Here is a 14,562-nt window from a genome sequence, read left to right as displayed (position 1 = left end):
AAAATTAATGAGCCTCATTAATGTCAAAAGACTGCAGTGGGAAGCAAATAGTGAACTGTTACTGTGCCCACGGTGCCTGGGGTGGTCGATGGAGCAATCACTGTACTACAAAAAGAACATGTGATAGTTTTTTTATTTAAAAAGAAAATTACTGTATCTCAATCTATTTAGTGGTCAGTAACTATTGTCGCTACCTTTTTGAACATTAATTTAATACAGCTGCAATGTACAAAAAAAAGATGCGTGAAATGTTACGGAACACAACTTGACAACTGGTAACTTTATTTGACTTTGACATTTGTCTCATCTGATATGTGTCAAAAATGATCTTACGTGTTTGGATTGGATTTGTGTTTTATAATTTATTTGCAATTTACGATGAATTTTGAATTATGTACACAGTATTGCAAAACTATTGCTGCGATTACCAAACTCCTCGCTGCCCTCAGTAACCATGTTGTTGATAGGTAGGGCGCAGCAAACCGAAACGATGAAGTGCGTTCAATGTAGTAATTTACAACCAAAAATGATTCTAGATCGATGTAAAACGGTGTTAATATTGTCTAGTGTAGTGTGTACGTTGGCAGTTGTGATATCACTTCACAAGTTGCTCAGCTATGAGGTAAAATTAATAAAACCTTTCTCTCCAATACCAGAGGGTCTGTATGGAAATTATTTAGGACCAGTAGTTGATGAATCACCGCCCCCGCCAGTCAATCGCGTAGACAAGGCTCGCGATGCGGAAGCAGTCGTATCTCTTAATGCCGCATTAGAAATGAAGAAAAATGGTAAGACTGATAAAGCATTAAAACTCTTCCAGCACGCTTTTGCGCTTTCTCCAAAACACGCAGATATATTAAACCATTACGGCGAGTTTTTAGAGGATACAAAAAAGGATGTAGTTAAGGCGGATCAATTGTATACATTAGCATTAACAAATTTCCCTGAGCACAGTGGTGCATTGTCAAATCGGCAGAGAACAGCGAGCATTGTTGAAAACCTGGACCGAGAAATGTTACGTAAAATAGATGAAAAACGAGATGCGTTATTATCAATACCAGAAAATAATTCAGCATTAAGAAGAGCTAAAAAAGAAGCATATTTTCAACACATTTATCATACAGTTGGTATAGAAGGGAACACAATGACCTTGCAGCAGACTCGGAGCGTGCTGGAGACGAGAATTGCAGTAGAAGGAAAGAGTATTGATGAGCACAATGAGATTCTGGGCTTAGACGCTGCTATGAAATATATAAATTCAACGTTACTATATCGTTTGAGAGAGATTACTATGGGAGATATTCTAGAGATACATAAGAGGGTCTTAGGACATGTAGATCCAATAGAAGGAGGTCATTTCAGGAGAACCCAGGTTTATGTTGGGGGTCACATACCCCCGGGGCCATCAGAAATACTAGGCTTGATGAGACAGTTTCTTGAATGGTTAAACTCTGAAGATGCAATGGACTTGCATCCCGTTAGGTAAGTCTATATAAATAACATGTAGTTTATATATAATAATATTTGTTATTGAAAATTAAAGAATGCAATTTTATGTTTATATAACAACCAGTTATTGTTAATTTGACACCATGTAACATGGTCGACTGATGTCACAATCTATCCGTGAATATGCTTTTGCTGTTTTATCAATTTAAAGTAATTTTATTCACATTTTAACATAAATTTAAAATTCTTTCCTAATAATCATCATCCTTTTCTTGGTTGATCATTTTTTAGGTTAATTTTAGTATATAATTTTTTTAAGATATGCGGCTCTAGCACACTACAAGCTGGTGCACATCCACCCGTTTGTGGATGGCAACGGGCGCACCTCGCGGCTGTTGATGAACTTGCTGCTGATGCAGGCCGGCTTCCCGCCCGTCATCATCGCCAAGCACCACCGCCACCTCTACTACCAGCACCTACAGGCCGCCAACGAGGGCGACGTCAGGCCATTTGTCAGGTATGATGATATAAATTAAAATTATATTAATTCGCTTGACTTGATAGGTAATTAAATAAAAAATTGTTTTTTTAAAGTTTTACTATCTTAATTACAATATAGAAAACCGAAACATGGTAACTTAACTAATATTATTTAATTATCTCATGATCAATATATTTACTAGAACGTATCAGAGACTTCTGTATGATTTATTACTTGAAATAAACAAACTGTAAGGCAACAGTTTATCTCTGAAATAATAATTATATTGCACACAATCTAATTCATACATAATTATTGCTTTACAGATTCATAGCGCAATGCACGGAGCGTACTCTAAACCTGTATCTGTGGGCTACGAGCGAGTACAGCCACACTGTGCGCGCTATCGGGGAACCTCACATACTGACCGGGGAAGGATTTGAAGATGACTTACTATGACCAGACACTGACGCAGACATATAAAGTTTGTAGCTATGAAGCCAAGGCTAAGTAAATAACTCAATAATATTAGGTCATGTTTACACTAACACGATTTGACGCGCGACGACACACACTACGATTTATGTGTGTGTTCTGTAGTATCAAATTCTTCCATCAATCAAATTTTCGAAAAATTGTATAGAAATAAAATCATTGTATTAATATGAAAATATTTGTTTTTAAGACAAAACTGTCTGCAGGCGGACAGGAGTCTGTTTCCTAACATGTTTTAAGACATTTAATTAACTCATACAAAAAAGCATTTTAAAGAAGTAAAACTTCATTCATTTAAAGTTTCATTTATGTAATTTACAAAGTTTCTGGTGTACTTTTTTATTTATTTCCTAGTTTTGTAGGTGCTATTAAATTAAATCGATTGTCTAACATTCTTACTAATATTGGTCCCAGTGGACTGTTATATATTTATGTAAATAGTTAAATAACATTTATATAAGAATACTACCTATATGTTTAACACTTTTTGTTCTTCAATTATATATTATTATTCGTTTATCTTCAACATAGTTATGTGTAAAAGATTATCAATTAAAATTAACCAAAGAAATAATTTATATTTTATTTAAGTTCAGTACTGTACATATTTTCGTTGTGTAATATCTTGCCTCTTTAGAACCATCTGTAATTTGATTGTACATATTTACTAAGTTACTTTAATATGTATAAAATACTTAACGTAAAAACTGTATTGTAATAATACACTGTGATACCTTTCATTATTTATTTTATATCCTAGAGACGTATCGTAATTTACCAACGATAAGTTTATGTGGTTATGTTTACGTTAAACAAAATGTGTAATGTTGGTACTAGATATTCAATGTACTATAAGATTCTGTTTGCATTCATTGAATTTTGTTGTCTTCCTAGATAATTAGCATGTATTAAACCGTTTATTTTTATTGACTCCAGTACAAAATCTTTAATCATACTTAAATAAAATGCTGCCAAGGAAATTCAATCTTTCATTTCACGTTAAAAATCCCTTTACTGCCCCGGGTTAAATGAACGCTGGATTACAACTGAATAAATGGAATGCCCACCCAGTGCGTTGACTAGAATAATTTAAACCAGGATTAAATACTAATCAATAATTAGAGGATAAAGTTGTGATAAATGAAACAAAATATTTCGTCAATTTCGATTAATTTATTATAATGTGCGATGTTAAAATATGTTTTATTACAATAAAGCATTTCAACTAGGACGATCCGCCGCCGCGCCTCGGTCCTCGCGCCCTCCCGCCTCCTCACAACACCTCATACAAAACTAAATTCATTCCAAGGCAAGGACGAACTCTCATCGTATTACAGTCATATCAATGTTATGTACGTATTATAATAGAGAGATTATCGTTCAGTGCGAAACATCGGCGCATGCAGCCCCTCTGATACAGAGGACCGATATATCATTTTATAACAAGCACTATCTAAATTACTTCACAAGCCGTAGTACCCTATCTCCCTTTCAGAACGTCAACTCCTTTTCAAAGGCAAGAAAAACTTTCTGCGCTGTTAAATATATATTTGTTTTAAAAACATGAATGGAATTGACGTCCGTATAACAAAGTTCTTGTTGAGGTCTCCACAGCTCGCTCGCTATAGGCACATTTTACTACACTTTTAACGACGCCGGCGCCATCTTTAAAATCAATGACATTTAAAAAACCAAACCATAAACAAGCTAGACATAGAGCAGTCTTAAAAAATTTATTTCGTAAAATCACACAGCAAATAAAAATGGCCACGGAGGTAATTGCTAACTTGGCATAATGAAATCTTTAATATTTATATAAACAAACTCTCACACCTGTATTCAAAAGGGGTAGGGTACAGAAAAAAAACTGGTAAATTTCTAGAAAAATACTTGACAAATATTTACCATATCTTTAAAAATCTGTTTAAGAAAGAAATTATCGATACAAAAGTTCCAATAAATCATTCCGATTTGAAATACAGTGCGTTGACAAAAAATTAATGACAAAAATTTATAAAATTCTCTATCAATTTATAATGAAAACAAAACAATTTTATATTCTTCAACAGAAAAAGATATTGATTAGCCAAATTGCTCAAAAATTATCTCAAAAATTAAATACACATACATATGTTATATGTTTTTTTTAGTTATATTTGTTGATATTGTTATGTTAATTTGAGAATATTAATTAAAGTTACACGCATCATTACATTTTATAATATATTTTTACATTTTTTTTCAATATTTATACATCTACGTGTAGAAATTTATTTCACCGGTGAATAAAATAGCAAAGCAATGATGATGTTTTGTAAATGACGATCCATACATTAAAAAGAAATTTAGACTTTGTTATTAACGCCTCTAATATTATCACAATTAAATACTTTCTTATATTAATTCCCACTTTACTATGAGTAGTGATCACACTAATTCGTTTGTAGATTTTCATTTTTAGTCGACTACTATTAATTATCGAAACTCAAAGACAAGTAAATTGTCTAAATAAAAATATGGAATCTCGTATAATGTCTTAGTTTTATATTATAAAGAAGCTAAGCGACCATTTTGTCATCGAAAGAAAAAAGAAAACTAGTGTCAAATTTTTCGTAGTTAATCCAACAAAAAATGGCCGCCAACTCCAAATATTGGGCAAAAATTAATAAATCTTTAATATGGTTCCGACACAAACATCCCTCATTCGAATAGTTTAGTATCTAGGATATCTAACTTATGCTAAATCTAAATATTCTAAGGACGTGTTCAGACTGTGTCTATACGGACCAGTATTTATATCAAAAATGATGTGAACCGTAAAAAAAAGCTAGGATATACACACGAATTTTCTATTACGATGGATTTGCGATGAATTAAAAAAAATGTATATAAATATTTTTATTATATTCTAGCCGTGACTTATAAATATCGTTCTATATCTTGTTTCAATCCAACGCCGAAATTAAATAAACAGTATAACGTCAAATTCTAAACATGGCGGCCATTATGATCATTTACTTTTCTGGTTAGTATGTGAATATTACGAGACAAAGTTGAATGATACTCAAATAATGATAGCTTAGTATTTCGCCAGAAATATTTTGGAATAAGAAGAAAAGAAATATATTGAATTTTAGTGTGCAGTTTGACTATATTTTAGGTTTTGGATTGGAACAAGATATAATAAGTTGGCAATAACAATACGAAAGTTACTAGTACAAATTTTATGATAGACAAAGTCGGCTGTCAACATTTGAATAAAAAGCGTCAAACGTAGAACCTCGCATGTTCTGTATCACAATAGGCCCAGTACACTTAGAACTGTGCCGTTCATACAATCATTTAAATATTGTTCGTTTCGTCTAACTTTTACAATTTAAAAGACACGAAGAATTCGTCAAGAGGAAATAATTCGCAAGTAAATTATAATTTAATCGCGATTATTAAAGTAACTCCGAGCAAAAAACGAATTCAGTTTTGGCCAACAATTAATATATTTCTCAGTACAATATAGTTTTGTTTAAGTCTTTTTCATTGCAGAAAAGCAACACAATAACCTCTCCCCCTTTTCTCCTCTGCATAAATTTCAACAATACAATAACAAGCGACTCGTCAAAGCAAAGATATGTCAATACTTCAACAGATTCGACGCAGCAACAAATATTTATAATGTTAATTATAAGTATATTAATTCATTCTCACAACATCTCGAGTATTGATCGATTTCATCATATATAGGATATTAATTTTGTCATACAATTACATACAGACATGCAGACATACAGACACACGACACACGACACAGAGACGCGCCGCACAGGTCAGCAGCATCACATCGCATCGCATCGCCTTGTACTCGGACAACTCAACCAATCTCCAGCTAATTAAATATAATATATCTACAATTTGACAAGTAGGCCTTTAGCGAAGTTAAATGCATTCAAGTTAGGTAATTAGGAAACACTTATAATGTTAAATATTTATGAAACAAAACTGCGATCACATTGTTAAAGAAACATCGTCACACGGATTTACACAAAATTTTATATTTATAGAGCCTTATTTTATTCAATAATCTATTAGTAGTTTTTTACCTATCGAGAAACTTACACACTGAACGGATTTGTTTACCGATATACCACATCAAAATCTATCTTTACAAACGACTCAATAATATCGATTGCGCCTGTCTCCAACTCAACTGATACGTTTACGGCTCTACACGAAATATCGTCTCAGGAAATTCTGCTTTGTCAAACAAAAAAAAATTAGTCGTTTCATCGAAGCAGGAACACCAACAGGAATTCCCGAGACCGTTACATTATCCGTTCCATCATTCCGGTCACAGATCAGTAGACCAGCTACGTCGCGTCTTTTCCCGCGAAATGTTTTCATAGGAACGATCGGTCAATCGGCACTCAAAGACTCGCGAGTGACGCCACCTCGCGGTCTGTTAATCTGTTCGGATGACGGCAAAGTTAGAAAAGCAATGGCAAATTTATAAATCGAGTTTAGTTCGGAGGTCGCGCGCTCGCTCTCACAAACAAACTCACTAATTGTTCATACAAATTATCATTAACATAAAACCTATGCAAGAGAAATCAATAAATAAACTAATAGTAAGCGCAGCGTCGAGCCCTCGGAGCCGCGTCGAGCTACGCACTGAGCTCGCGCACCCGCGACAGGTGCCGGGCGACAGGCGACAGGCGACAGGTGCCAGGCGACAGGTGTCAGGTGCCAGGTGACAGGCGACAAGTGCGGGGGGCGGCGGCTAGTGGTGCCGCGGCTGGATGCGGCGCGACATGTGCTCCTCCTGCTGCATCTTGGCGCGGAACTTGGCCACCAGGTCGCGCGACTGCGCCAGCACCACCAGCTGCTCGTTCAGCAGCTCCTCCCACTGCGTCGCGTACGCTGCAACATCACACACGCACACACAATCACTACATATATACATACTGAATAAGGGAACACAACCCGTAGCTTTATCGTGCGATCAAGATGGACGCTTTTCCCGAATAAGCGTTTTTTGTAAACCAAGGAACCACGGGTTAGTTTTTTATCTTCATATTTTACAACATGCACGGTTAAAAATACGTGAGCGTATATTGTTTTAAAATAAACTTCCATATATTAAGATTATAGAAATGATATATGTTAATCTTTGTGTGTCATTTTTCTGTTTTAACTCCGTTAAAGAACATTCGCAGTTCAGGTTAGGAAATATTTAAATAGCATAATACGTCATGCAAAAGTATTTTTAGAAATCCTATGTAAACAAAAATTCCCAGTACAAATTAAGGTGAGCTATGGGTATTGGCGTTGGCGATGAGCGGGTTACGGCGATGGCGATTGCAATCAGACCTAGTTTGTTCCACAAGGTGGAGTGGTGAGCGCGCGCCGCCCGCGCCCTCTTGTGCCAGTGCGACAGCCCTGAACCGTCCCGACCCGTCCCGACCGGACATGCATTATACATACAATATACATACATACATGCACACATACATACATACACGTACACAAAAGCCAGCTCATATAAGTGCAATGTGCAACAATATACAGAATTTCAGCATTACTAACTAAAAGCAACTACGTAACAAATACATAAAGAAATCAAGAACTTGTTAATTTTGACTCTAATTTTAATTTGAAATACTGTCATTATATAGGTACACATATAGATTTCCAGACTTGTGTATGTCACAACCGGGGTACAATTTTATCTGTTGGGTTGTTATAACAGGGGATGTTTTGTAAACATGTAAACAGTGAAAACCCCTCCATACCGTCCTGATCGTAGTCAACATCGCGTGTGATGGCGAAGAGCTGCGAGCACCGCTGCAGCGCGTGCTGCATGTAGTCCGCCACCGCCTTGTGGTTGTCCAGCACCTCCTCCTCCGCGCGCTGCAGCTCGTCTATCACCTCGTGGAAGGTGAACATCTCCGCAGACATGTCGCCCTCCTGAACAACAACATTAAAATTACTGATTTCTACAGTAAATGCGAGGTAACCTTTTTTAAATTGGTATAAGAGATGCGGTTAATTGAGTTTAATCAGAGATGTGGACTGACATTGAGTGAGCGCAGCTGCGCCAGCTCGTGTCCGGGCGGCTCCATGTCGACGTCTGCCAGCGGGGACTCGGGCCGCCCGCGCGCGCCCTCCGCCGTGCCCAGCTCCTTCACTCTGCAAACACATCCCGTTACATTTATAACACCTACAAATACTAATATTTTATATTATAGACCAACAGGCAGTATTTATTTCGACGAGGATACCATATCAGTCAGTCGACTGACTTCCAAAAGGAGGTTCTCAGTATGTATGTTTTTATGATATATGACCTTAGTAGTATGTGGATGTTACCTGTCGGCATATCTGAGCGTGTTGAGGGAGTGCTCGCAGGAGGACATGGCGGGGGAGATCATGGCGATCATGCAGGTGCGCGACTTGTCCCCTATGAAGCTGTCGCGCAACACCTGCGTCAGCTTGGAGACGCGGAAGGGCAGGTGGTTGTTGCCCTTCATGCCCAGCGCGCGGATGCACTCCTTCAGCGCCAGCAGCGACTTGTTGATCTCCGCGCTCTCCATACCTGCCGCACAATACATACACACACGCACATGACACATCTCACAATGTTTTGGTATATTCAATAGTGCAAAGTATGAAAGTACATACGCGTCTGCCTGTTGGCGGAGGAGGTGTCAGCGCCGCGCTCGTTGCCGGCGAGGTCGATGAGGGAGAACTTGCCATGCACGCGGTTCATGCCGGGAGACCGCACCACTATTTGGAACACGGCGTGCGATCGCGACGAATTCGAGTTCGCAGATGTCTGTACAAATTACAATTAATTATATTAATACAACATTTTCTGATACTCTAACTGTTCATGTCACTCAGAACATAGATGTATCAAACAAAATTATGTAATACTGGCGACCCGCGACTTCGTCAGCGCAGAATTGGAAAGAAAGAATTGATTTTTTCGTTATGAGGTATAGAAATAAATAATGTGTACAAAACATAATTGACTTGTATATAAGATAGGAAGACTGGAATACGTATAGATAGTGAGTTATAAGTGTCGCAGCGTACCTGCCCGGAGGTGCGCGCGGCGTTGCCGTGCTGTATGAGGCGCAGCACCTCGTCCACGCTGTCGACGCAGCGCTCGGTGAGGCCCACGATCTGCACCTGCTGCTTGCCGTCCTCCAGCACCCGCAGCTTCGCCTTGTCCGCCAGCAGGTCGAACACCTGACTCACACACACACACACATCAACCTCCGCTTGCACTAGCGCTTTCTGGAATTGTGCTCTTGAAGACTATTTATATGAATGGCATAAACCAAGCAATTGATTATATTGTTTGTTTTTTATTTATAAATATCGTTCTAAAAATATGGCAAAGTATAAAAGAATTGGTGATTTCCTGTTTCCTTCAATATCTGAACTGCTCAGATAAGAGCACAGGACAGTGCGTACCTTTCCGGAGTATATTTCGAAGAATGAGGCGGAGACGATGAGGTTGAGGGGCTTGTACTTGGGGGACTTGAGATACGTGAATACGTCGCGCGCCGCCATCGCGTAGATACCCTTCTTGCAGTCCTGGATCTTGCCCTACAACAACAAACATATTCATTACCGCACTCACAGTTAAGTGGTCACTAAAGGACAGTCTTAGTGTGAACATGTACGGGTGAAAGTGGCAACGAGGAGTACCTGGAAGTCTCCCCCCATGGTGTGCGTCTTGCCGGAGCCGGTCTGTCCGTAGGCGAAGCAGGTGGCCATGCCGCCCTCGAAGATCGTCTGCACTAGCGGCTTGGCCGTGTATCTGCAACAACAACAAAGTGCAACTTATAGACATTTAAGAGGAAGACGTCTCCTCCGTGATAGAATCCAATGGAGGAGGGGACGCATAGTAAGTGGAAATATTGTCTTTCTGAGGGTCTTGGTTGAAGGTACTTTTGGTACAAGTGCAAAAGTTATTATTATAATAAATTATTACAAATCCAAACTTACTTGTAAACAATTTCATTTGTACAGGAATCATCGAAGGCGTAGTCGAATCGGAATTTCTGGTTCTCGAGATATTTGGTGAGGTCCACTTTGTTCTTGGGCTCGTGCACTATCATCTGGTCCTTCGTGGGCACACTTATTACATCCACCTGCAATATTTTATGCAGAAATACAATCATAGTGAACAATTTATATACTCGCCAGGTATCAGAGGAGTATTTATAGCACAGTTTTTTTTTAATTAACAATACTTTTTGAAAGATCTTGTGATCCTTACAATATGTTTTTATACAAGTATTTTGACAGTGTAAAACTACAGTTAGTTATATGTCCCTGTTGGGTTTCCATTGGTATAGTTGATGAGGCACCTCTTTTTTATTGATTTCCTTCTTGTTGAGCGGGCGCTTGCGGACGCAGACTGTGATCTGGTGATCCTCGACAGGCTCGGAGCCCACCAGCGGCCGGAACTCGATGCTGCTCTGGTACTCGCGGATCATCGCCAGAAACTCCCAGTTCGGGTTGCCGGGATCCATGTTCATTAGGGCCTCCTGAACACATTCGCAATGGTATTTGTTAATTTATGTATTTAATGACGCACCTGGAGACGTAAACTAGTCACTGAGGGGACAATAAATGTAAATTTTTTACTCTAAAAGAAATCTCATAATGGACCATGGAACTTATTTGAAATAATGAATTAATTTTCATTTTGATGAAATTGTGATCAGACCGTATTGCCTTTAATTTAAGAAAGTTATCATCGCCCTGTCTTTATATCGTCCTCTATATATCTACAGTTAGTCATTTCAGTGGTCAGTTCGGTCAGTACCTTTTCCTCCTTGAGCTCTGCCTGTCGCTGTCGCCGCTTCTCGCGGTTCTCCTTGAGGCGCTCGACCTCCTTGACGACGTTGGAGCGCCGCACCGCGCCCGAGGCCACGGCGTGCGGCACCGACGCCGCGCTGGCCGAGGCCGCCGTGTTGCGCGCCATGCCCCCGCCCCCGCCCCCTGCACCTCCGCCTCCGCTGTTACTGAACTGCAACACAAACACCGGGGAAGTAAGTAAAAGTCCTTTGAATGCTCCCTATTTAGAATAAGTATTCGCAGATTGCTTAATCATTTCCTTCTATTAAAGTTGTCCGTATTTATGAAAATTCTGTGATAAAGTTTTTACCTAAATAAATATTCTACTTTTTCTTCTAAAAACTTGATGCATACGTAATCCTTAAAATTTTGCTATTGTGATGATGCCCTATATTAATTGAACTATATAGGATTATAAGAGTGGACTAGGTCTGGGTAAAGGAATGAGGCAAGGATAGGAATATGAGGAACCTCTTTGATGTTTTGCATGCGTTTCTGTCCCGAGTTGGGCGGGTGCTGGGCGTGGTGCGGATGGTGCGAGTGCTGCTGCGTGAGCGAGGCGGCGCTGGGCGTGCTGCCCGTGCGCGACCGCCCGCCCGACGCCGGCATCTGCAAACAGCGCGCCGTAGCAACGGGACGGGGGACACGAGGACGAGGATAAGGATGTTATAAACGTCCCATTTCCATAGAGGAGTCGGGGTTATTCTGACCTGCTGCGTGAGTCGTGAGTTCGAGGGCGGCTGTTGCTGCGGCTGCGGCGGCGGAGGTACATTTTCTGCGCCGCGGCGGCCCGTCGTGTCTCCACCATGCCCGTTCGTGTACGCACCCGCGTTCGACATACGCATCTGGTTGTTACGCGTCACGCGCGCCGGCGCTGGAATACACGTATAAATTCATACAATGTCATAAATCAAAGTTTCAGGTCATAAGTAAGACGCTTTTGAACTGTGACCTTCCACTTATCAGAGTAGTAGAACTAAATTCATTAAAGCACACTGTAGCTCATTATGATTACAAAGACAGTCCAGGGTCGCTTATACAATATAGTTTACTTAATATTGCTTCATCATCTGATTGTACCCTGCATAATTACAATTAAATGAAAAAAACATGTTTGTATGTACTGTCAGAATGCAAATAAAAAGTGCAAAAGCTGTACATCCCTACAATAACCGGTGCATCAGAACAGTTGTCATCGGTCTTACGTGGCTCATTATCTTCATCCTTGGGTTGCGCCACTTCGACTGGCTTTTCGACCTTTTCATAGGCATCCATGGGCCGACATTCCGCCGCGTCGGCCACTCGCTTCCTACAGCGGAGCCACGAGCAGCACATATTTGGTGATATTTTCAAATATGGTTATATCTTTTTATTTGCGCGAGCTCTGGACCGCGTCGTTTGCGTGTTCAAATTTGGTATACTTTCAAATTTGGAACAATAAATTGTCTCAATCGACGTGTACTCCCGTGACAGACGGATAGATGAAAATGGCGGCTACGTGCGTTGGCGCAAGGCGATCCTGCGCCTGCGCCGGCCGCCATATTAGGATCTCTTTCTGTACTCAAGGCAATGAACCGTGACGCACGCGAGCGCACGAAGGTGAAACCTCGCACCGACTGTTCACTTGGAATGTCCTACAAGTTGTTTATGTAAATGTTTACGATAAATAGCCACTGGTCACGGTCGTAAGAGGCAAAAATTTAACACAGCTCACAATCAATTGGCTGCTATAGTATGAGGTCGGGAGCGGGCCGCGCGGAGGCAGCGCGGCGGTGGAACTGGAGCGCGTCAGTCTCGTACTAATATCGTTAGACAATTATTGGAATTGTGTGATTGCCTGTCGACGTACAGTCAGCGTCATATAGATCGTCACAGACAAGATATGCAAATATATAGGTACACCAAAAGTATTCAATTATATCGGTACAACAAAAGTCCTCAAAATGATAGATACATTCACCCTGCTCAAAAACATCGGTACATACATAGCGTCAAATATATGAGTACATGCAAGATGCTCATAAATATCGTAGCAGCCACAGCGTCATAAGTAACGAAGCAGTCAAGGTGCGCAAAAATATCGGTACATTTGACAAAATTGAACTCTATCTCTATATACTTGTGATACAATTTGGAATAAACTACTTCTGTTACATTCATTTGACACTTTGCATCAAACCATTTTTCAAAATTTACTAAAAGTGTTCGACGCCGATGACAGATATTAGGTAGATAAAACCAACATCAAATTTTAGTTTGTCATCATATATGTTAGTTTGGTCTCGTGGCCTTACCGTTCGCCGCCGTTGGTACGTAAGGTCGGCGGTTCAAATCCCAAACCACTATTTTTTTTTTGATATTTAAACTTTTTAATTTTAATATCGAAGCACATTTAATTAAACTCTATCGCCGTAGTTATTAGGTACTTTTTGATATTGCCTTGGACTAATGAGTTTGACCGTTAAAGTACTTTTTCAAACAAAAATGAAGGAGATAAAGCGATGCTATTGGCATGTAATTTGTTTATTACTCATGTTTGTTAAACTTGTACCGATAAAAATAACACTTTTACCTTTTACTGATACTGATTATATTTAAGAAACAAAGAAAAAAAAACTGAATGTCAATATCCAAATTACATCAAATTTTTGGTTGATTGCAATAAACATTCCAGTATGCGTGGGCGCGCACACATATGTAGATAACACTTGTACGTATAGTTTCCGCGCGTACCATTCTTAAAACCCGCAAAGACAATCCACACTCCGCCCACTCACTTCACCCGCGATGGTCTGACCTAATTGTTGTTAACTTTATTTAAATTTCTTTCTACCCGACAGCGAAAATTATAAAAAAAAATTGTCGAGCAAAATTTTACATTACCAAATTTTTACTGGTTATGAAAAAATAACCCCGTGATTGATAAAATGAAAAAAAAAAATAGCCTGAGATTCGAACCGGTAAACTTACATATTACGGCAAACATACTAGAATACTGCGCCAAACTAGTATATATTGTGACAAGGCAAAATTAGTTATTACGTATCTGATATTAGTTATTACGTATCTGTCATATTCGGCGTGACAAACTTTTATAATATATTTAAGCGTTATGACAGGAGAAGAAAAATATTGGGTTGTCCAGTAAGTTCGTGCCGCTTTATAAGGAAAATTGAAACCCTGTTCTCTTAAATTTTTGGAAATGTTTTTAAATTATATTGGTACGACTCTATACCTAAAACGTCTTTTATTATTGGATAAAATTTTAA

The 14,562-nt window shown here is 39.1% G+C and overlaps 2 protein-coding genes across 4 annotated transcripts in view; one reads left to right on the top strand and one right to left on the bottom strand.

The window, feature by feature from the left end:
• Positions 1–303: 303 nt before the first annotated feature.
• Positions 304–2,758, top strand: Fic (FIC domain protein adenylyltransferase). The gene is made up of 3 exons (XM_013320360.1): positions 304–1,482; positions 1,769–1,966; positions 2,257–2,758. Exons 1-3 carry the CDS (start codon positions 455–457, stop codon positions 2,387–2,389), a joined length of 1,359 nt encoding a protein of 452 aa, XP_013175814.1. The 5' UTR covers positions 304–454; the 3' UTR covers positions 2,390–2,758.
• Positions 2,759–4,696: 1,938 nt separating this feature from the next.
• Klp10A (kinesin-like protein 10A) overlaps positions 4,697–14,562 on the bottom strand; it is a 37,973-nt gene continuing 28,107 nt past the window's right edge. For 2 of the 3 annotated variants that reach the window (XM_013321209.1, XM_013321208.1), the window contains exons 5-17: positions 12,004–12,167; positions 11,765–11,902; positions 11,262–11,465; positions 10,801–10,980; positions 10,436–10,581; positions 10,136–10,247; positions 9,899–10,033; positions 9,515–9,670; positions 9,098–9,251; positions 8,786–9,011; positions 8,494–8,605; positions 8,209–8,383; positions 4,697–7,336 (exon numbers count right to left, since the gene is read on the bottom strand). In XM_013321209.1, coding sequence (XP_013176663.1) covers positions 7,197–7,336; positions 8,209–8,383; positions 8,494–8,605; positions 8,786–9,011; positions 9,098–9,251; positions 9,515–9,670; positions 9,899–10,033; positions 10,136–10,247; positions 10,436–10,581; positions 10,801–10,980; positions 11,262–11,465; positions 11,765–11,902; positions 12,004–12,167 — 2,042 coding nt within the window. In that variant the 3' untranslated portion in view covers positions 4,697–7,196. The remainder of the gene's footprint in view (positions 7,337–8,208; positions 8,384–8,493; positions 8,606–8,785; positions 9,012–9,097; positions 9,252–9,514; positions 9,671–9,898; positions 10,034–10,135; positions 10,248–10,435; positions 10,582–10,800; positions 10,981–11,261; positions 11,466–11,764; positions 11,903–12,003; positions 12,168–14,562) is intronic. The other variant, XM_013321211.1, reaches the window with a different exon arrangement.

This window comes from Papilio xuthus, unplaced genomic scaffold (assembly GCF_000836235.2).
Source record: "Papilio xuthus unplaced genomic scaffold, Pxut_1.1 DF825946.1, whole genome shotgun sequence".
NCBI classification, from domain to species: Eukaryota; Metazoa; Arthropoda; class Insecta; order Lepidoptera; family Papilionidae; genus Papilio; species Papilio xuthus.
The sequence above is the reverse complement of the archived record's forward strand: the minus strand, read 5'-3'. Positions and strand labels throughout refer to the sequence as shown.

Excerpts from the sequence above, each read along its gene's own strand:
- Fic (XM_013320360.1), top strand. The coding sequence starts at position 455 with ATGTTGTTGATAGGTAGGGCGCAGCAAACCGAAACGATGAAGTGCGTT. Across the intron at positions 1,483-1,768 it reads ATGGACTTGCATCCCGTTAG|ATATGCGGCTCTAGCACACT; the intron begins GTAAGTCTATAT and ends AATTTTTTTAAG. Across the intron at positions 1,967-2,256 it reads GACGTCAGGCCATTTGTCAG|ATTCATAGCGCAATGCACGG; the intron begins GTATGATGATAT and ends ATTGCTTTACAG.